Source organism: Crinia signifera, chromosome 9 (genome assembly GCF_055691185.1).
Source record: "Crinia signifera chromosome 9, ASM5569118v1, whole genome shotgun sequence".
NCBI classification, from domain to species: Eukaryota; Metazoa; Chordata; class Amphibia; order Anura; family Myobatrachidae; genus Crinia; species Crinia signifera.
In genome coordinates, this window is record NC_139225.1 from 151,907,502 (window position 1) to 151,931,551 (window position 24,050).

Genomic DNA, 24,050 nt, shown 5'->3' on the forward strand with positions numbered 1-24,050 from the left:
GCACACGGATTACTTAACATGTATGTTAAGTAATCCGTGTCCGCTCGCCACGCTTCGGGCTCGGTGCATTAGCTGCGCAAGGGGACACGGATTACTTAACATACATGTTAAGTAATCCGTGTCCCCTCGCGGGGCTCGCTGCGCTCGCCACGCTTCGGGCTCGGTGGCTCGCTGCGCTCGCCACACTTTCTATTCTCAACTCCATGCCGACGTGGATAGTGGGGGTATGAAAAGGTTGGAGGACGCGTACCGCCGCCCCTCGTGGGCACGCTTCGGGTTGACGTTGATCGTGGGGTGGCGTTAACAATTGGGGGGGGGGGCCATTTCTCACTTCAGGGTGGGTATTTGGGGTCTGTGGGCCATTTAACATTGTTCCCTATGTAAAATCGCGGTAATCGCGTCGGTCGCATCGCATGCGATTTTTTTGTCAGCATCCGACGCGACCGACGCGATTTTTTTCCTTGCGATGCCCACGATCAAAATCGTGGGCGCCCTGATAGGAAACAAGTACCGAGTTTTTGAACGTGTCACCTAGAAGCGTGGGTGTGTACTGCTACATCTGAGAGGAATCTTCTAAAATGTCTTATATCCAAATGTAGATGAGCCCCAAAGCAGTTAAGACAGAGCTACTATACCTGGTAATGTGCTAGGAAAGTGTGCTGATGATTCAATGTAAATGTATCTATCTCTCATTCCTTTTTCCCCAAAAAATGTAACAGTGTAATGTGGGCTAGATGACATGAGGGAGATTGCTAGACTAATGAGGGAGAGAGGGAGATTGCTGCTATTTCAGAGAGTCTCCTGCCGAATGCAAGAGAGGAGGTAACTATGAGCTAATGTAAAACACACTTTATAGGCGCAATTCTAATATAGGCGCAGATGTGTGTAATGTATATATCACCCCTTACAGGATAACCGCGCCCACAGTAATACCCAGAAGTGGCTCCAGGGGGTGGGGCTGCAGCACAGTTCAAAATTCAAATAGGGGAGCCACACCCACTGCCATTCCACACTGACTCATTGGCAGTTGGTGTCTCACCCCTATTTCAATTTTGAACTGTGCTGCAGCCGCCACCTCTGGATCCACCACTGGTGATATCCCTAACCAAATATGTGCTATAATGAATCTATGTCAGACATGTGGTATCCCCCTGTTACCCCAACACCCTGTATAGCCCCCCGGAGATTCTCCCTCCAGGTGCAGAGGATGGATAACAGAGAGGCTGCTCTGTCCCTGTACTGGGTACAACACAGAGCACATGATTGGCAGATTAATATATAAGCCCAGACCCCACCTGGCAGGATGACATCAACACCCGACCAATCAGCTGCCAGCTGCACTTACACAAACTGACTGCGTATGAATTTCACTATGGACTTAGAAATTACCCAGAATCCTTTGCATCTGGAAGATTCAGCAGAGGTAACGGTGAGCGACAATAGTGTAGGACCCTACCTCTATCATACACTGGGGGGGGGGTCTCTGTTGGGGGAGTTATCATGTACAGGGATATATAACCTACATATCACAGGGGGCCCAGGTCATTGGCTGCACATAACCGGAGTTACTGTATATGACAGGTTCCCTGTATGTTATACGGCCTCAGATGTACACAGAACAAGCAGAAGACAAGCAGGGGGATGGGTGGGAATCTGCCCCGGTCTATGGCAGCAGCAGCTCTCAGCATCTCTCCTCTGTGCGGCTCCTCCATCTACAATGACAAAGAATCCAATGTCATAGTCACAGAAGAGGCCGGAATAGTGATGTCAATATAAAATAAATTGTGTTACTGTGACTGAATTCTGCGCTGAAGCGGCTATGTGGAGTTTTTGAAACTCGTTCGGGTTATCACCAAGAAACCATCAGCGGTGCAAACAGAAAAACATTGTGAATAACAAAAACAATCATAAATGCTAATAATCTAATTGTGCTAAAGTACAATTCAATGTGCAGTAAGAAAATGTACAATAATTGGGAAACTGGACACTTTCCTTATATGTATCCAAAAATAGAGAAAGAACAATCCTTAGGTCCTGTTAAGGATATGTATTCTTCATGGAATGTTGTAATGTTCTCCAATGGATGTTCCAAAGTGATCCAAAGTGATGTGGTTGTCTAAGTTGAGATAAAGCAGTTGTACCCCACTCACACAGGAAAGGTAGGTAAAATATATTGAATGGTAACTTTGCTTTCGTGATTCAGAAAGGGAGTACCAGCACTCACTTAGATACAAGATGGACCCCACCCACGAAGGTTTCTTTATGGTCCCCTCAAATGTTAATAATGGCGTACCCCACTCACTATTAGAGAAAATGTAGAGTTCTCATAAAGGTATCTTTTTATCGAGCCACCACAGGTAAGTATGTTCATGAAATATAATTAAAATATATATCAGTAGGTTTTGGCCACAAAAGTGCGTACTACCACTTTTCTCTAATAGTGAGTGGGGTACGCCATTATTAACATTTGAGGGGACCATAAAGAAACCTTTCTGGGTGGAGTCTATCTGGTATCTAAGTGAGTGCTGGTACTCCCTTTCTGAATCACAAAAGCAAATATACCATTCAACATATTTTACCTACCGTTCCAGTAGATAGTGACCCATGTTCCATCAAACTAAAAGTGACAGGTACCACGCCCACAAACACACCCACACCACGCCCACAAACACTCCCCTTTCACTCCCATTTTCACTTCCCATTATACGCCCACTTTTAATAGTTTTTTATATAAATAAGCTTGCAAAGTTATAAACTGTGTTTAAACATTGAAATTTATTCCAAAGTTAACCCTTTGAAGAAGCATTAGTAAATATGCCCAGTGAAATTATGCGTTAGAGGTGCTTGATTTTAATAAGACTACAATATAGGGATATTGTTTATTTGTTTCAAGCTTGATATAAGCCTCCACGCTTGCAATCTGCTATGGCTGCAAACAAAAGATCCACGATGTTACAAAGTACGGATAACCGAAAAAAACGGATGAAGAGTGCGTATTACACGGTATTAAACCCGGGCAGTTATAGCGGCGTTGAAAAGTTTTATGTGTCGAATAAAGATGCTTTTAAACTAAAGGATATTAAAGAATGGCTACAAAATCAAGATACATATACATTACATAAGCCGGCCAGGAAAAACTATAAAAGGAACATGATCTGCGTATCGGATATAAATCAACAATGGCAATGCGACTTGGTGTCACTCATAGATCTTGCAAAGTACAACGATGGTTTTAAGTACATACTAACCATTATTGATATTTTCAGTAAGAGAGCATGGGCTGAAAGCCTAGCGGCTAAGAACGCTACATCAGTCGCTAATGCTTTTGAAAAAATATTCCAGCAGGGTTGCATGCCAAAGAAGCTACAAACCGATCGCGGTAAAGAGTTTTTAAACAAAACCCTAAAAAAAGTCTTCGAAAAATATGATATACATCATTTTACGACAAATAACGACGTAAAGGCAGCTGTCATAGAACGATTCAATAGAACTTTAAAAACACGAATGTGGCGCTATTTCACGGCGATGAACACTTACAGATATATAGATGTTTTACAAGACTTCATAAGCAGCTATAATAACACTTACCATAGAACGATTAAGTGTACGCCGTGTGAAGTAAATCCCTCTAACGCTTTGAGAATTTTCAAGACGATGTACGGCAAATACTTTAATGCTAGCAAACATACGCCGCGTTTAGCGGTCGGTGAACACGTACGCATCTCCAAATATAAGGATATATTCCAGAAAGGTTACGCCGCATGTGAAGACTGCAGCGCGCAATATCGCGAAAGACTTTATCGGACAAGCCACAACAGCCGTGGTGAATAAAATACACGAAGCAAACCAATCAAAACAAGATGGTTCAGGAATAATATATACAAGAAAAGGCGTGCCTAAAAGAAAACGGAAGCGAATGATAGCGCTTCCGCCTTGGGGGATCCCCTTTTTAAATAAAAACCAGAGACGACGTAACTCAAAGAAGAAGAGAAAGCCGAAGCGTACTGTTGGTGATATTTTTTAAACAACATGTCTTTCGCGATATTGCGCGCTGCAGTCTTCACATGCGGTTTAGCTAACTCTAAACCTCTCCCAAAAAAAGGTACTGCTTTTCTGAAAAGGCTTCGGAAAATACCGCCTAAACCGCATCCATACATGTATGCGCTTCCGTGAAAACCGGGTAAACCATTAACGGCTTGCATTTTATAATATTGCGTGTAGAGAGCCGGATCACCATAATATAACTGCCCGGGTTTAATACCGTGTAATACGCACTCTTCATCCGTTTTTTTCGGTTATCCGTACTTTGTAACATCGTGGATCTTTTGTTCGCAGCCATAGCAGATTGCAAGCGTGGAGGCTTATATCAAGCTTGAAACAAATAAACAATATCCCTATATTGTAGTCTTATTAAAATCAAGCACCTCTAACGCATAATTTCACTGGGCATATTTACTAATGCTTCTTCAAAGGGTTAACTTTGGAATAAATTTCAATGTTTAAACACAGTTTATAACTTTGCAAGCTTATTTATATAAAAAACTATTAAAAGTGGGCGTATAATGGGGAGTGAAAATGGGAGTGAAAGGGGAGTGTTTGTGGGCGTGGTGTGGGTGTGTTTGTGGGCGTGGTACCTGTCACTTTTATACCCCTTTCACATCGCACTTTTAAAACGGTAAATTGCCGTTTTTTTCCCTTTTTAAAACGTTTAAGCCTGCACTGTGAATGCACCACAGCCGATTTACAGTTTAAAGTTTACTGGCATTTCGAACCGTGTAAAAAGCAGAGTCCTACACGGTTCCTTGCCGTTTTATGTGCAATGTGAATGTGTACATCACAGTGCAGGCTTAAACGTTTTAAAAAGGGAAAAAAAAAAAAAAAACCCGTCCCCCATGTACCTGGAAGTGTCGCTGCCCGTGGCTGCCGGGGATTAACATGGAAGCCCCTGAAATGAATTGAATAATAGTTAAGCAGACACTGGTCGGTGAGTGTCCTTTGTCTGGCTGCTCGCACTGGTTCTGCAGAGTGAGTGAGACATTGCGGTCTCTCATCACACGACGCGTTCCCAGATGGTTTCCCCTTCCCTCTCTCAACACAGAGACTCCAGACACCGAACATAAGAAGCTGCTTAATCGTTCCGCTTGCACTTTCACAGCTGGTTTTATCCGGAATGATGGCTGCCATCGGCGGCTGCACAAATGACGCATGTAATCGCAATTATTTGTGTTACAGGGATGAAGTCTCTGAGCTGCATGTTGTCCTGTAGGGGAAATACCCCAACTCCATGACCAGTGTATATATGGGAATGTAATGTGTGTAATGTGTACCATGCAGGAGTGTAATCCACCCCCTGGCAGGTCTATTACAGCGGAGAATTATCCCCAGGTTACAGACAGATGACTGTATCTCTGAAAGCCAGAAATAACTGTATGCTGATAACTGACAGCTTTCTTAAAGGGGAAGTTAGGGGTGATCTTCTTAAAGGGCCATACACTGAAAAAAATAGACATCTTAGTTACAGATCATATGTAATAATTTTTATACCCTCTCATCTACACATAGTAGGAGCAGCCATCTCATGGGCTCAAGCAAAATTCGTGAGGTTGCTAGGGATCACGGGGTTTCCGTGCGCTGCAGCAGGCTGCTGGGGATCTGGGTGCGCTGCCGCAGTTTGCTGGGGATCTGGGTGCGCTGCCGCAGTTTGCTGGGGATCTGGGTGCCCTGCCGCAGTTTGCTGGGTATCTGGGTGCACTGCCGCAGTTTGTTGGGGATCTGGGTGCGCTGCCACAGTTTGTTGTGGATCTAACACTCTGCATGAACCTTTCCTCAAAACGAAGTAGTAAGCACTGAAATGGATTGGTCCAGTCGTAGAATCAGCACATACAACCCCCAATTGTATTTATAAGCTTCAAAAAAAAAAAAAAAAAAAGGGAAAAAAAAACGGCAATTTACCGTTTGAAAAGTGCGGTGTGAAAGGGGTATAAACCGGTATTTAAAACGGTAATCTGCAGCAATGTTAAGGCTCTGACCCGTTTTAATTACCGTTTTAAATACCGGTTTTTAAAACGTGTCGGCGATGTGAAAGTGGTATAAGTTTGATGGAACATGGGTCACTATCTACTCGTTCCTGTGTAAGTGGGGTACAATTGTAAATTTGTACAATTAGATTATTAGCGTTTATGATTGTTTTCATTATTCACAATTTTTTTCAGTGATGTCAATATATCTGATCATTATCTGTATAACATGGGTCCCTCATATACTTAACAGCTGTGACCTCACCTATCTCTGGTTATATAATATACACACAGGATACTGTAACATGTATGTGAAATTACAGGAGGAGCCGTCAACTCTTCTGTCACAGACAGGCAGATATAAGTACGGACACTGACAGGTGAGGAGGACGCTCAGCTGCAGGTATACTGTATACGGACTGCGCTCATCTCACTGACGCCAGTATAGCAGATGGTGATATGTGCGGTCTCTTACACAGCGGATATCTATCACTCTGTCCCTGTCACAGCAATATACAGATATAAGTACAGAGACTGACAGGTGAGGAGGACGCCCAGCTGCAGGTATACTGTATACGGACTGCACCCATCTCACTGACACCTGTATAGCAGATGGTGATATGTGCGGTCTCTTACACAGCGGATATCTATCACTCTGTCCCTGTCACAGCAATATACATCCAGATATAGTGGTCACTGGCTGCTAATATATATAACTAAGATACTTGTTGTTCTGCTGTCAGACCAGTAACTGATACAGAGACATCTACAGATAATAACACCTCTGTATATAATATATACTCCTAATAACACAGATGTACATGTGATACCCCGCCTGTACTAATCCAATATCCCTGCCCCCATACATTACACCCACAGTACTGTATTATTCCAATAACTCCATTATATACATGTGTGAGGCCGTCACACACTCAGTACTTACACTCAGGCTTTCTCTGCAGTGTTGGTGTCATCAGAGGACGTGTCTGCGGCTGTGAGGAGATAACACTATAGTTATAATAGACTATATACACCCCACAGACACAGCAGCCCCCTCACACCGACTGTACAGTGTTTACACTATATATACACCCCACAGACACAACCAAGCCAGTATGTTTTTCACTTGTTTATTCTGAAAATAAAGGTTGGTTTCATAGGTAGGAGGTCCCTCAATATGGGATCACATTTTAAAAGATTGAAATTCTTATTGACAATCTCTTTTATTTGGTGATATTCGCCATTAAAGGTTTAAATAAAGAAATTTCTGTATTTTCTTTTTGTTTTTGTTTGTGTTTTCCATTTCCATTAAGACAAAATCTTAACAGTTCCTGCATAAACACAGGAACTGTCCTTTAGGCACATTTAATTTATGGGGGGGCATGGTAATGTGCACTGTGAAAGCGTACTTATGAATTTGTACTGACCTCTTTATTGTAGTTGGATGTGTGTATCTGGTTGTCCTTTATAAGAGAAATGCCCAATTAATTGATCTGAGTGGGGTGATATGTGTGTGTGTAAATTGTAAATTAAATGGGTTAGTGTTCATGTGAGTGATGAAGGACTGTGCTGAAAGTGCATCCCCATCACAAATGAAAAACAGGTCATCAATATAACAGCCATAGAGGACCAGGTGTGCCCCATGTCCGCCACCCCACACTAGCTGGCCTTCGACCATGCCCATGTATAGGTTTGCGTAACTAGGGGCAAACCTGGTCCCCATGGCCATACCCATCACCTGTAAATAATAAGTGGAATTAAACAGAAAATAATTGTGATGTCAGATGAACCAGATGGAATCCAATAAAAAAAGTGATATGTGTGTCACTGAGGTCACCATCGCATTGTAATCTGTCAGATATAGCTTTAAGACCCAAATGATGTGGAATGTTGGTATATAAACTTGTGACGTCGTGTGTGAGAACCGCATAACTGTCTCTCCACTCGACATCCTTTATTAGATGTATCTTTGATGTGAGACCTCATGGGTGAGTGATGTTACCCAAGATTGTAAAAAAGAATAGACGGTACTTGTTTCCTAGCACGGCGCCCATCATGGGTCATCGCATACCTTAACTTAAGGTATACGATGGACGCGACTGACGCGATTTTTGGTCTCTTTTTAGCCTTTCCCGACAATTAAAAACTGACGCGATTTAACATTGAATGCATTGTATTCAATGTTAAATTCCTATGTAAAATCGGGTCCATTGTATGCCATTATAATGGCATACATTCCGACAGATGCGATGGACCCGCTTTTACATAGGGAACAATGTTAAATGGCCCAATGGACCCGATTTTTGATTGTATACCCACCCTGATGGGTAATTTGTATGTCAAATGCCCCCCCCCCCATGATGAACGCCAACCCGATGCTAGGCGGTATGCGTCCTCCGACCTTTTCATACCCCCACTATCCACGTTGGCGTGGAGTTGATTTTATATAGTGTGGCGAGCGCAGCGAGCCCGAAGCGTGGCAAGCGCAGCGAACCCCACGAGGGGACGCATAATACCTGTGAAGTAATGCGCGTCCCCTCGCGGGGCGCGTTGCGCTTGCCACACTATATAAAATAAACTCCATGCCGACGTGGATAGTGGGGGTATGAAAAGGTCGGAGGACGCGTACCGCTGCGCTCGCCACGCTTTAGGTTGGCGTTCATCATGGGGTGGCGTTAACAATGGGGGGGGGGGGGGCATTTGACCCATCAGGGTGGTGATACAATGAAAATTGGGGTCTGGGGGCCATTTTACATTGGTTCCAATGTAAAAATCGCGTTGATCGCATCGCATGCGATTTGTTTGCACGGGATGCGATCAACGTGATTTTTTAGGACCCGATGGATACAATTTTAATCGCTGGTGCCGTGCTAGGAAACAAGTACCGAATCGACATATGCTGAAAGGTAGGAAGTGAGGGAGTGAATGCCAGATATTATTATCACACTAATATATTCTTATATACTTGGAGCTATTCTCAGAAATAGACATCCGGCCATCCAATATGGTTTCCATCCCAGGACATGGGCCGACAATCCCTACTCATTACATTGTATTTCCCACAATCACAAGGACAGACTTGACGACGTGATTGTTTGTCTTATAAATACTGCACTGAATGATATAATCAAATGACTATATATGTATTTTATCAGTTTTTGTATTAAAAGATATTAAGAAATGATTAAGTAATTGGGGCAGGTCAATATTAAATATGTTTGCTATGAATATATCGGGTTCGGGACAATGCCCTGAACAGAATTTTTCTTTGTCTTAGCACTAGCCTGAAGAGCATCATTTGTGCTTCCCAATCTGTGGGTTAGGTGTTTAGTATTATTCCATAAATACACTTTCCTTAAGAATTGGACTCTGGCTTCTTCTTGTATCCGGATTGCTGAAAATATACCTTTGACTGTCATTGGCGGCAGTGTGGGGTGTGTAGAAAGAAGCTAAAAGGTGGGTCTTTGTGGCAGTGTGTGGAATAGCTGGAAGGTGGGCATTGGCGGCAGTGTGGGGTGGGGGGAAGTAGCTGGAAAATAGGTATTGGTGGCAGTGTGGGAAAGTAGCTGGAAGGTAGATATTGGTGGCAGTGTGGGGTGGGGGAAGTAGCTAGAAGGTGGGTATTGGTGGCAGTGTGGGGAAGTAACTGGAAAGTGAGTATTGGTGGTAATGTGAGGAAGGAACTGGAAAGTGGGTATTGGTGGCAGTGTGGGTTGGGAGTAGCGGGAAGGTGTATATTGGTGGCAGTGTGTGGTGGGGGGAGTAGCTGTAAGGTGAGTATTGGTGGCAGTGTGGGGTAGGGGGAAGTAGCTGAAAGGTAGGTATTGGTGGCAGCGTGGGGTGGGGGGGGGAAGTAGCAGGAAGGTGGGTATTGGTGGCAGTGTGGGGTGGGAGTAGCTGGAAGGTGGGTATTGGTGGCAGTGTGGGGTGGGAGTAGCTGGAAGGAGGGTATTGGTGGTAGTCTGGGGTTGGGGGAGTAGCTGGAAGTGTCACCTAGGTTGCTGGATACAGGACATAGCATTGCATGTATTTATTTATTAATAGTTTCGGTACTCTTTACCTAGAACGGCGCCCGCGATCAGAATCGCGGGCGTCGGGGGTAAAAAAATCGCGGTCATCGTGGGCATCGCGGGTAAATCGCGGGTACATAAAAATCGTGTACCCGCGATGACCGCGATTTTCCCATAGGGAACAATGTTAAAAAGCCTGATTGACCGCGATTTTACTTTAAAATGCCTCAATGCCCGCGATTTTACCATAGGAATCAATGTTAAATGGGCTACAGAGCCCAAATAGCCCCAATTAACCCTTAAATGTCACCCCAATTTTTGTACGCCACCCCACGATCCACGCCAACCCGAAGCGTGGCGAGCGCAGCGAGCCGGCGAGGGGCGGCGGTACGCGTCCTCCGACCTTTTCATGCCCTACTATCCACGTCGGCGTGGAGTTGAGAATAGAATAGTGTGGCGAGCGCAGCGAGCCACCGAGCCCGAAGCGTGGCGAGCGCAGCGAGCCCCGCGAGGGGACGCGGATACCTTCACAGGTAAACGCGTCCCTTCGCGGGCTTCACAGGTGTCCGCGTCGCCACGGACACCTGTGAAGTCCGCGAGGGGACGCGTATAACTGTGAAGGTATCCGCGTCCCCTCGCCACGCTTCGGGCTCGGTGGCTCGCTGCGCTCGCCACACTATTTTATTCTCAACTCCATGCCAACGTGGATAGTAGGGCATGAAAAGGTCGGAGGACGCGTACCGCCGCCCCTCGTGGGCTCGCTGCGCTCGCCACGCTTCGGGTTGGCGTGGATCGTGGGGTGGCGTACAAAAATTGGGGTGACATTTAAGGGTTAATTGGGGCTATTTGGGCTCTGTAGCCCATTTAACATTGATTCCTATGGTAAAATCGCGGGCATTGAGGCATTGAATGCAAAATCGCGGTCAATTAGGCTTTTTAACATTGTTCCCTATGGGAAAATCGGGTGATCGCGGGCATCGCGTCGCGGCCGTTTATGTACTGCCCGCGATGCCGCGATCACCCCGATGGGCGCCGTTCTAGGTAAAGAGTACCATAGTTTCTTATATACCTCAGCATATTCTGTTGCGCTTTACAATAGGAGACAGTAATACCACAAGATAGGTATTTACAGACAGTCAGAAGGTATGAGGGCCCTGCTCGCAAGTTTACAATCTATAGGGAAACATCACAGAATACTCACTGCTGGTGGTCTTGTAGTCAGACGTCCTTCCTGTAATAAGCAGGAGATGGAATTAGGCAACAGGAGAATAATGGTGTCATACAGACCCCACATGGAGACCATGATGAATAAGCAGCTAGGATGTGTAACTAGGATCTAATCTACCAGAGGATTCTGTTATATAAAGGCCCAGATTATAGTCCCAGTAATAATCCATGTTACATACATGACACGTGAGGGGGTACATGTAAAAGATGTGCAGGATCGGAATTACTCGCTTTTTTCCCAAAACTAGCGCAATATTGGAATTCTGAGGATATATGTTATTGGCTATACAACACAAGTGCGCGCCGATGGCCAATAAGATGCAGTGTTAGAGATCAGAGTAAAGGAGCGTACACACTGGGTGATATCTTATACTACATTGTTCTGACTGATATCGTTCAGAAAATCGGCCAGTGTGTATGCGATGATCTATGAACGATACGCACTCCCGAGGGACGATAACGAGGGTTTCTGTCACCTGTACATGCAGCTCAGTTTTGGCTATGTTGGTCACAACAAGCTGCACATTACTAGGCTCATACTAGATCGTTCATCATCCGGCATATCGCTCAGTGCGATGCACAATATCGTTTGTCCAGGACACCGGAAAGTTCAAGGGAAATTGTTCAGTAATATCGTTCACTGAATACATTGTCTGGTGTGTTTGGGTCATAACCCTGATCCCCATATCTCTAGTGTATGGGAGTGACCCTTACAGACACATCTGTGGCTGTATCCTCCCCTGGGGAGATCACAGTTACACCCCTGACAGATATATCTGCGGCTGTATCCTCGACTGGGGAGATCACAGTTACACCCCTGACAGATATATCTGCGGCTGTATCCTCCCCTGCGGAGATCACAGTTACACCCCTGACAGGCATATCTGTGGCTGTATCATCCCCTGGGGAGATCACAGTTACACCCCTGACAGACACATCTGCGGCTGTATCCTCCCCAGGGGAGATCACAGTTACACCCCTGACAGATATATCTGCGGCTGTTCCCTCGCCTGGTGAGATCACAGTTACACATCTAACAAATATATCTGCGGCTGTATCCTCCACTGGGGAGATCACAATTACACCCCTGACAGATATATCTGTGGCTATATACTCCCCTGGGGAGATCACAGTTACACCCCTGACAGATATATCTGCGGCTGTATCCTCCCCTGCGGAGATCACAGTTACACCCCTGACAGATATATCTGCGGCTATATCCTCCTTTGGGGAGATCACAGTTACACCCCTGACAGATATATCTGCGGCTGTTCCCTCGCCTGGTGAGATCACAGTTACACATCTAACAAATATATCTGCGGCTGTATCCTCCACTGGGGAGATCACAATTACACCCCTGACAGATATATCTGTGGCTGTATACTCCCCTGGGGAGATCACAGTTACACCCCTGACAGATATATCTGCAGCTGTATCCTCCCCTGCGGAGATCACAGTTACACCCCTGACAGATATATCTGCGGCTGTATCCTCCTTTGGGGAGATCACAGTTACACCCCTGACAGATATATCTGCGGCTGTGTCCTCCCCTGGGGAGATCACAGTTACACCCATGACAGATATATCTGTGGCTGTATCCTCCCCTGGGAGATCACAGTTACGTGGATGTAACTGTACTGTGCAGACTGGGAGATGATGTGTGGGATGCAGGTGAGAATACAGATACACCACAATATATAGTAACACAAGAAAAGCCCCATCTGTGTGGAATGTAGAAACATGAGAAATAATCTAGCATGACATAGTAACAGCGCTGTAACCGTGACACTTACTCTTGTATATAAGAACTGCAGCAATGATAAGTGCGAGAACAGCAAGGCCTCCGATGGCCGCACCAATGATCACCCCGACTGAGGGGCCACTCCTAGGCTCTGAGAGAAATACAAAGGAGAATATGGTTATTGGTCATACTGTACCCATGTTATACATCCCACAATGTACTCGTACACAAGTCCTGAAGCACCGGAAGACACTACACTGACCATAGTCCTGAGGCACCCTGTGACACTACACAGACCATAGTCCAGAGGCACCCTGTGACACTACACTGACCATAGTCCTGAGGCACCAGGAGACATTACACTGACCATAGTCGTGAGGCACCGTGTGACGCCACATTGACCATAGTCCTGAGGCACAGGGAGACACCACACTGACCATAATCCTGAGGCACCATGTGACACCACACTGACCATAGTCCTGAGGCACCGTGTGACACCACACGGACCATAGTCCTGAGGCACTGCGTGACACTACACTGACCATAGTCCTGAGGCACAGGGAGACACCACACTGACCATAGTCCTGAGGCACAATGTGACACTACACTGACCATAGTCCTGAGGCACTGCTTGACACTACACTGACCATAGTCCTGAGGCACCGCGTGACACTACACTGACCATAGTCCTGAGGCACCGCGTGACACTACACTGACCATAGTCCTGAGGCACCAAGAGACACCACGCTGACCATAGTCCTGAGGCACCAAGAGACACTACGCTGACCATAGTCCTGAGGCACCATGTGGCCCACACTGACCATAGTCCTAAGGCACCATGTGGCACCACACTGACCATAGTCCTGAGGCACCATGTGACACCACACTGACCATAATTCTGAGGCACTGTGTGACACCACACTGACTATAGTCCTGAGGCACTGTGTGACACCAAACTGACCATAGTCCTGAGGCAGCTATATGTGACATCCCTAATACACATGACACTTACCCCACTTCACGCTGAGTATCTTCTCCAGGCTGCTGTGCTCCACATGGCAGGAGTAACGCTGCTCCTCCTCGGCCGGCACTTCCACAGTGACTCTCTTCTGATAGGTCCCGTCAGGATGGGGGAGGATCCGACTGGCCTCATCAGACAGAACCTCGTCCTGCTCATCCCTCATCCACTTCACATCCACAGCTCGGGGGTGAAACCCGTACACCTGACAGTGAAGCTTTGTGACCTCGCCTGACCGGTGACCTGTGACCTTTACCTCTGGGGCAACTGAGGAGGAGAGAGGAAATGTCACTACAAGTACCAGCACACCCACTGGCACATGTACTGCAGCAGGAATAACACTAATCATTTGTATATTGTACACAATTCTCACATAGAGGCCTGGTTACCAATGATCACATCTCTAATGTGATGTAGGGGTGATATTGGCCTCCCAGGATCACATTGCAGAATGCAGTAATATTGGGAGTATGGATCACCAGGCACCGGCAGGGACAGGGGCTGTGTATGGAGACCATCCCTGAGATGTGCTCAGTGTGGTGCCCGGGCCTCTGCACATGTGCGGTCAGTGTTACCACCATGCACAGCAACAATGTCCAGTGGTGGGGTCCAAGAAGTGTAGCCCATAGGCTACAATGGGCTACTATAATCTGAGGATTGCAGTAGCAGCGGGGACAGTGTACAGCAGCATTCATGGTATTACTACATCTGGCAGCAACTAATCCCCCACAGGCACATACAGCAGGTGCGGGCTGGTTCGGGAGGCAGGGTGCCATGTGCCCCCCAGGCCGCTATATCAGTGTGTGTGGTGGGCCGCTGCTCCCTGTATCCTGCGGCGCCAGCTATCAAAACATGCCCGCGGCTACAGGAACATGGCCGCTTGTTCCTCCTGGTGCCCGGCGCCGGCAGTGAGAGACACTGCGTGGGGAGCATGACGATGACACCACCCGCGCCCGCCAATGCGTCTGTGCTGAGTTCTGTGGAGGACAGTTGGTGAAGGACAACACCTCTCAAAACATGGCCGCAGCCCACGGCTACAGGAACATAAAAAAGAAAAGGTATACAGTGCTTGGGTTAGTCTGAATGATGACCAAACACAAATATGGGTGCTTACAATGTTAAATGCACCCCCACGCCACCCCCCCACTATAAACGTGAACCCGAAGCGTGGCGACGTGGATAGTGGGGGTATGAAAATGTCGGAGGACGTGTACCGCCGCCCCTCGCGGGCTCGCTGCGCTCGCCACGCTTCGGGTTCACATTTATAGGGGGGGGGGGTGGCATGGGGATGCATTTAACATTGTAAGCACCCATTACGGTGCTTAAAAGCACCCTTTAGGGTGCTTATACAATCTTTCATTGCATAGGGGGCAAAAATCGCGTCGCATCGCATGCCATCAGGTGCATGGCATGCGATGAAAACATTGCGCGATGGAGATCGGGTGCGCCGCCAAAATACACAAGTACCGTATTTTTATATCATATTTGTGTTTGGTCATCATTCAGACTAACCCAAGCGCTGTATACCTTGTCTTTTTTCTCTACCCACATAACAGGGAGCTTTACACACTCCCATATACAGCAGCTTTAACTGGTTTTGCGGTTCACATCTTTCTCGGCTACAGGAACATGGCCGCTTGTTCCTTCTGGTGCCCGGTGCCGGCAGTGAGAGACAGTCGGACTGAGGACGGCAGGTGGAGGACGGGGTCTGTGGCACTCAGCGGAGTCAGCGATGCAAGGAACCAGCATTGCAGGTAATAGAAATAGTAATGCAGTGTGCATTGTGGTGTTGATCAGCCTGTGATGTCCTGTTGTTTATGCGAGGGAGCAGCCTGTGGTGTCCTGTTTATGCGAGGGAGCAGCCTGTGGTGTCCTGTTGTTTACGCGGGGGAGCAGCCTGTGGTGTCCTGTTTACCCGAGGGAGCAGCCTGTGGTGTCCTGTTGTTTACGCGAGGGAGCAGCCTGTGGTGTCCTGTTGTTTACGCGAGGGAGCAGATTGTGGTGTCCTGTTGTTTACGCGAGGGAGCAGCCTGTGGTGTCCTGTTGTTTACACGGGGGAGCAGCCTGTGGTGTCCTGTTGTTTACACGGGGAAGCAGCCTGTGGTGTCCTGTTGTTTACACGGGGGAGCAGCCTGTGGTGTCCTGTTGTTTACACGGGGGAGCAGCCTGTGGTGTCCTGTTGTTTACATGGGGGAGCAGCCTGTGGTGTCCTGTTCTTTATTTATGCAGGAGAGTAGCCTGTGGAGTCCTGTTCTTTATTTATGCAGGAGAGTAGCCTGTGGTGTCTGGAGTTGATATAATCAACTCCATACCTAGTCTTTTTTTTTATTAATACATATTTAAATGAAAAACCTGCATTTAACAATGCACTATGACTTATGGGCCAGTGCTCTGGACTTTCCCCCCAGGCTAAAATTTGCCAGCCAGCCCCTGACATACAGTATGGGGATGTGATATTGGCAGGAATGGAGCAATCGCAGCAAGTACGGTAGATACTGCAGACACTGTGATACCTTATTCCTACATCAGAGGGATACTTCATATATGTGATGTAAGGGGCCCCTGATATACGGAACACCAGCCCCAGACTGGTCAGCAAAGGGCCAATCCCACTATGAGGATGGTTAATAGCCGCAAATATTGTTTGAAAAAATGGCCCCTTACATCCAACATCAGGCCATGAATGACTGCACTATAAGTAGGGCTATTACCCATCCTCATAGTGGGATTGGCCCTGTACTGATCAGTCTGGGGCTGGTGTTCCCTATATCAGGGGCCCATTACATCTAACATCAGGCCATGAATGACTGCACTATAAGTAGGGCTATTACCCATCCTCATAGTGGGATTGGCCCTGTACTGACCAGCCTGGGGCCGGTGATCTCTATATCAGGGGCCCCTTACATATAACATCAGGCCATGAATGACTGCACTATAAGTAGGGGCTATTACCCATCCTCATAGTGGGATTGGCCCTGTACTGACTAGTCTGGGGCTGGTGTTCCCTATATCAGGGGCCCCTTACATATAACATCAGGCCATGAATGACTGCACTATAAGTAGGGGCTATTACCCATCCTCATAGTGGGATTGGCCCTGTACTGACCAGTCTGGGGCCGGTGTTCCCTATATCAGGGGCCCCTTACATATAACAACAGGCCATGAATGACTGCACTATAAGTAGGGCTATTACCTATCCTCATAGTGGGATTGGCCCTGTACTGACCAGTCTGGGGCTGGTGTTCCCTATATCAGGGGCCCCTTACATATAACATCAGGCAATGAATGACTGCACTATAAGTAGGGCTATTACCCATCCTCATAGTGGGATTGGCCCTGTACTGACCAGTCTGGGGCCGGTGTTCCCTATATCAGGGGCCCCTTACATATAACAACAGGCCATGAATGACTGCACTATAAGTAGGGGCTATTACCATCCTCATAGTGGGATTGGCCCTGTACTGACCAGTCTGGGGCCGGTGTTCCCTATATCAGGGGCCCCTTACATATAACATCAGGCCATGAATGACTGCACTATAAGTAGGGCTATTACCCATCCTCATAGTGGGATTGGCCCTGTGCTGACCAGTCTGGGGCTGGTGTTCCCTATATCAGGGCCCCTTACATATAACATTAGGCCATAAATGACTGCACTATAAGTAGGGCTATTACCCATCCTCATAGTGGGATTGGCCATGTACTGAACAGTCTGGGGCCGGTGTTCCCTATATCAGGGGCCCCTTACATATAACATCAGTCCATGAATGACTGCACTATTAGTAGGGCTATTACCCATCCTCATAGTGGGATTGGCCCTGTACTGACCAGTCTGGGGCTGGTGTTCCCTATATCAGGGCCCCTTACATATAACATCAGGCCATGAATGACTGCACTATAAGTAGGGCTATTACCCATCCTCATAGTGGGATTGGCCCTGTACTGACCAGCCTGGGGCCGGTGATCTCTATATCAGGGGCCCCTTACATATAACATCAGGCCATGAATGACTGCACTATAAGTAGGGGCTATTACCCATCCTCATAGTGGGATTGGCCCTGTACTGACTAGTCTGGGGCTGGTGTTCCCTATATCAGGGGCCCCTTACATATAACATCAGGCCATGAATGACTGCACTATAAGTAGGGGCTATTACCCATCCTCATAGTGGGATTGGCCCTGTACTGACTAGTCTGGGGCTGGTGTTCCCTATATCAGGGGCCCCTTACATATAACATCAGGCCATGAATGACTGCACTATAAGTAGGGGCTATTACCCATCCTCATAGTGGGATTGGCCCTGTACTGACCAGTCTGGGGCCGGTGTTCCCTATATCAGGGGCCCCTTACATATAACAACAGGCCATGAATGACTGCACTATAAGTAGGGCTATTACCTATCCTCATAGTGGGATTGGCCCTGTACTGACCAGTCTGGGGCTGGTGTTCCCTATATCAGGGGCCCCTTACATATAACATCAGGCAATGAATGACTGCACTATAAGTAGGGCTATTACCCATCCTCATAGTGGGATTGGCCCTGTACTGACCAGTCTGGGGCCGGTGTTCCCTATATCAGGGGCCCCTTACATATAACAACAGGCCATGAATGACTGCACTATAAGTAGGGGCTATTACCATCCTCATAGTGGGATTGGCCCTGTACTGACCAGTCTGGGGCCGGTGTTCCCTATATCAGGGGCCCCTTACATATAACATCAGGCCATGAATGACTGCACTATAAGTAGGGCTATTACCCATCCTCATAGTGGGATTGGCCCTGTGCTGACCAGTCTGGGGCTGGTGTTCCCTATATCAGGGCCCCTTACATATAACATTAGGCCATAAATGACTGCACTATAAGTAGGGCTATTACCCATCCTCATAGTGGGATTGGCCCTGTACTGACCAGTCTGGGGCCGGTGTTCCCTATATCAGGGACCCCTTACATATAACATAAGCCCATGAATGACTGCACTATAAGTAGGGCTATTACCCATCCTCATAGTGGGATTGGCCCTGTACTGACCAGTCTGGGGCCGGTGTTCCCTATATCAGGGCCCCTTACATATAACATCAGCCCATGAATGACTGCACTATAAGTAGGGCTATTACCCATCCTCATAGTGGGATTGGCCCTGTACTGACCAGTCTGGGGCCGGTGTTCCCTATATCAGGGCCCCTTACATATAACATCAGGCCATGAATGACTGCACTATAAGTAGGGCTATTACCCATCCTCATAGTGGGATTGGTCCTGTACTGACCAGTCTGGGGCCGGTGTTCTCTATATCAGGGGCCCCTTACATATAACATCAGTCCATGAATGACTGCACTATTAGTAGGGCTATTACCCATCCTCATAGTGGGATTGGCCCTGTACTGACCAGTCTGGGGCTGGTGTTCCCTATATCAGGGGCCCCTTACATATAACATCAGGCCATGAATGACTGCACTATAAGTAGGGCTATTACCCATCCTCATAGTGGGATTGGCCCTGTACTGACCAGCCTGGGGCCGGTGATCTCTATATCAGGGGCCCCTTACATATAACATCAGGCCATGAATGACTGCACTATAAGTAGGGGCTATTACCCATCCTCATAGTGGGATTGGCCCTGTACTGACTAGTCTGGGGCTGGTGTTCCCTATATCAGGGGCCCCTTACATATAACATCAGGCCATGAATGACTGCACTATAAGTAGGGGCTATTACCCATCCTCATAGTGGGATTGGCCCTGTACTGACCAGTCTGGGGCCGGTGTTCCCTATATCAGGGGCCCCTTACATATAACAACAGGCCATGAATGACTGCACTATAAGTAGGGCTATTACCTATCCTCATAGTGGGATTGGCCCTGTACTGACCAGTCTGGGGCTGGTGTTCCCTATATCAGGGGCCCCTTACATATAACATCAGGCAATGAATGACTGCACTATAAGTAGGGCTATTACCCATCCTCATAGTGGGATTGGCCCTGTACTGACCAGTCTGGGGCCGGTGTTCCCTATATCAGGGGCCCCTTACATATAACAACAGGCCATGAATGACTGCACTATAAGTAGGGGCTATTACCATCCTCATAGTGGGATTGGCCCTGTACTGACCAGTCTGGGGCCGGTGTTCCCTATATCAGGGGCCCCTTACATATAACATCAGGCCATGAATGACTGCACTATAAGTAGGGCTATTACCCATCCTCATAGTGGGATTGGCCCTGTGCTGACCAGTCTGGGGCTGGTGTTCCCTATATCAGGGCCCCTTACATATAACATTAGGCCATAAATGACTGCACTATAAGTAGGGCTATTACCCATCCTCATAGTGGGATTGGCCCTGTACTGACCAGTCTGGGGCCGGTGTTCCCTATATCAGGGCCCCTTACATATAACATCAGGCCATGAATGACTGCACTATAAGTAGGGCTATTACCCATCCTCATAGTGGGATTGGTCCTGTACTGACCAGTCTGGGGCCGGTGTTCTCTATATCAGGGGCCCCTTACATATAACATCAGTCCATGAATGACTGCACTATAAGTAGGGCTATTACCCATCCTCATAGTGGGATTGGCCCTGTACTGACCAGTCTGGGGCTGGTGTTCCCTATATCAGGGGCCCCTTACATATAACATCAGGCCATGAATGACAGCACTATAAGTAGGGCTATTACCCATCCTCATAGTGGGATTGGCCCTGTACTGACCAGTCTGGGGCCGGTGTTCTCTATATCAGGGCCCCTTACATATAACATCAGACCATGAATGACTGCACTATAAGTAGGGCTATTACCCATCCTCATAGTGGGATTGGCCGTGTACTGACCAGTCTGGGGCTGGTGTTCCCTATATCAGGGGCCCCTTACATATAACATCAGGCCATGAATGACTGCACTATAAGTGGGGCTATTACCCATCCTCATAGTGGGATTGGCCCTGTGCTGACCAGTCTGGTGCTAGTGTTCCCTATATCAGGGGCCCCTTACATCTAACATCAGGCAATGAATGACTGCACTATAAGTAGGGCTATTACCCATCCTCATAGTGGGATTGGCCCTGTACTGACCAGTCTGGGGCTGGTGTTCCCTATATCAGGGACCCCTTACATATAACATCAGGCAATGAATGACTGCACTATAAGTAGGGCTATTACCCATCCTCATAGTGGGATTGGCCCTGTACTGACCAGTCTGGGGCTGGTGTTCCCTATATCAGGGGCCCATTACATCTAACATCAGGCCATGAATGACTGCACTATAAGTAGGGCTATTACCCATCCTCATAGTGGGATTGGCCCTGTACTGACCAGTCTGGGGCTGGTGTTCCCTATATCAGGGGCCCATTACATATAACATCAGGCCATGAATGACTGCACTATAAGTAGGGCTATTACCCATCCTCATAGTGGGATTGGCCCTGTGCTGACCAGTCTGGTGCTAGTGTTCCCTATATCAGGGACCCCTTACATATAACATCAGGCCATGAATGACTGCACTATAAGTAGGGCTATTACCCATCCTCATAGTGGGATTGGCCCTGTGCTGACCAGTCTGGGGCTGGTGTTCCCTATATCAGGGGCCCCTTACATATAACATCAGGCCATGAATGACTGCACTATAAGTAGGGCTATTACCCATCCTCATAGTGGGATTGGCCCTGTGCTGACCAGTCTGGGGCTGGTGTTCCCTATATCAGGGCCCCTTACATATAACATTAGGCCATAAATGACTGCACTATAAGTAGGGCTATTATCCATCCTCATAGTGGGATTGGCCCTGTACTGACCAGTCTGGGCCGGTGTTCCCTATATCAGGGCCCCTTACATATAACATCAGCCCATGAATGACTGCACTATAAGTAGGGCTATTACCCATCCTCATAGTGGGATTGGCCCTGTACTGACCAGTCTGGGGCTGGTGTTCCCTATATCAGGGGCCCCTTACATATAACATCAGGCCATGAATGACTGCACTATAAGTGGGGCTATTATCCATCCTCATAGTGGGATTGGCCCTGTGCTGACCAGTCTGGGGCTGGTGTTCCCTATATCAGGGCCCCTTACATATAACATTAGGCCATAAATGACTGCACTATAAGTAGGGCTATTATCCATCCTCATAGTGGGATTGGCCCTGTACTGACCAGTCTGGGCCGGTGTTCCCTATATCAGGGCCCCTTACATATAACATCAGCCCATGAATGACTGCACTATAAGTAGGGCTATTACCCATCCTCATAGTGGGATTTGCCCTGTACTGATCAGTCTGGGGCTGGTGTTCTCTATATCAGGGGCCCCTTACATATAATATCAGGCCATGAATGACTGCACTATAAATAGGGCTATTACCCATCCTCATAGTGGGATTGGCCCTGTACTGATCAGTCTGGGGCCGGTGTTCTCTATATCAGGGGCCCCTTACATACAACATCAGGCCATGAATGACTGCACTATAAGTAGGGCTATTACCCATCCTCATAGTGGGATTGGCCCTGTACTGACCAGTCTGGGGCTGGTGTTCCCTATATCAGGGGCCCCTTACATCTAACATCAGGCCATGAATGACTGCACTATAAGTAGGGCTATTACCCAGCCTCACAGTGGGATTGGCCCTGTACTGACCAGTCTGGGGCTGGTGTTCCCTATATCAGGGGCCCATTACATCTAACATCAGGCCATGAATGACTGCACTATAAGTAGGGCTATTACCCATCCTCATAGTGGGATTGGCCCTGTACTGACCAGCCTGGGGCCGGTGATCTCTATATCAGGGGCCCCTTACATATAACATCAGGCCATGAATGACTGCACTATAAGTAGGGCTATTACCCAGCCTCATAGTGGGATTGGCCCTGTACTGACTAGTCTGGGGCTGGTGTTCCCTATATCAGGGGCCCCTTACATATAACATCAGGCCATGAATGACTGCACTATAAGTAGGGCTATTACCTATCCTCATAGTGGGATTGGCCCTGTACTGACCAGTCTGGGGCTTGTGTTCCCTATATCAGGGGCCCCTTACATATAACATCAGGCCATGAATGACTGCACTATAAGTAGGGGCTATTACCCATCCTCATAGTGGGATTGGCCCTGTACTGACCAGTCTGGGGCCGGTGTTCTCTATATCAGGGCCCCTTACATATAACATCAGGCCATGAATGACTGCACAATAAGAAGGGCTATTACCCATCCTCATAGTGGGATTGGCCCTGTACTGACCAGTCTGGGGCTGGTGTTCCCTATATCAGGGGCCCATTACATCTAACATCAGGCCATGAATGACTGTGGTATAAGTAGGGCTATTACCCATCCTCATAGTGGGCTTGGCCCTGTACTGACCAGTCTGGGGCCGGTGTTCTCTATATCAGGGCCCATTACATATAACATCAGGCCATGAATGACTGCACTATAAGTAGGGCTATTACCCATCCTCATAGTGGGATTGGCCCTGTACTGACCAGTCTGGGGCCGGTGTTCCCTACATCAGGGGCCCCTTACATATAACATCAGGCCATGAATGACTGCACTATAAGTAGGGCTATTACCCATCCTCATAGTGGGATTGGCCCTGTACTGACCAATCTGGGGCCGGTGTTCCCTATATCAGGGGCCCCTTACATATAACATCAGGCCATGAATGACTGCACTATAAGTAGGGGCTATTACCTATAGTCACAGGGGGATTGGCCCTGTACTGACCAGTCTGGGGCCGGTGTTCTCTATATCAGGGCCCCTTACATATAACATCAGGCCATGAATGACTGCACTATAAGTAGGGCTATTACCCATCCTCATAGTGGGATTGGCCCTGTACTGACCAGTCTGGGGCTGGTGTTCTCTATATCAGGGGCCCCTTACATATAACATCAGGCCATGAATGACTGCACTATAAGTAGAGGCTATTACCCCCTCATAGTGGGATTGGCCCTGTACTGACCAGTCTGGTGATGGTGTTCCCTATATCAGGGGCCCCTTACATATAACATCAGGCCATGAATGACTGCACTATAAGTAGGGCTTTTACCCATCCTCATAGTGG

General features: G+C 47.6%; 1 protein-coding gene across 1 annotated transcript in view; it reads right to left on the bottom strand.

Moving 5' to 3' along the window:
- Positions 1-316: 316 nt before the first annotated feature.
- The window catches only part of LOC146036346 (putative HLA class I histocompatibility antigen, alpha chain H), a 144,868-nt gene continuing 121,134 nt past the window's right edge, over positions 317-24,050 (bottom strand). The window contains exons 4-8 of the mRNA XM_083160303.1: positions 14,008-14,280; positions 13,048-13,146; positions 11,229-11,258; positions 6,961-7,009; positions 317-1,712 (exon numbers count right to left, since the gene is read on the bottom strand). Of these exons, the coding sequence (XP_083016429.1) occupies positions 6,963-7,009; positions 11,229-11,258; positions 13,048-13,146; positions 14,008-14,280 (449 nt within the window). The 3' untranslated portion in view covers positions 317-1,712; positions 6,961-6,962. The remainder of the gene's footprint in view (positions 1,713-6,960; positions 7,010-11,228; positions 11,259-13,047; positions 13,147-14,007; positions 14,281-24,050) is intronic.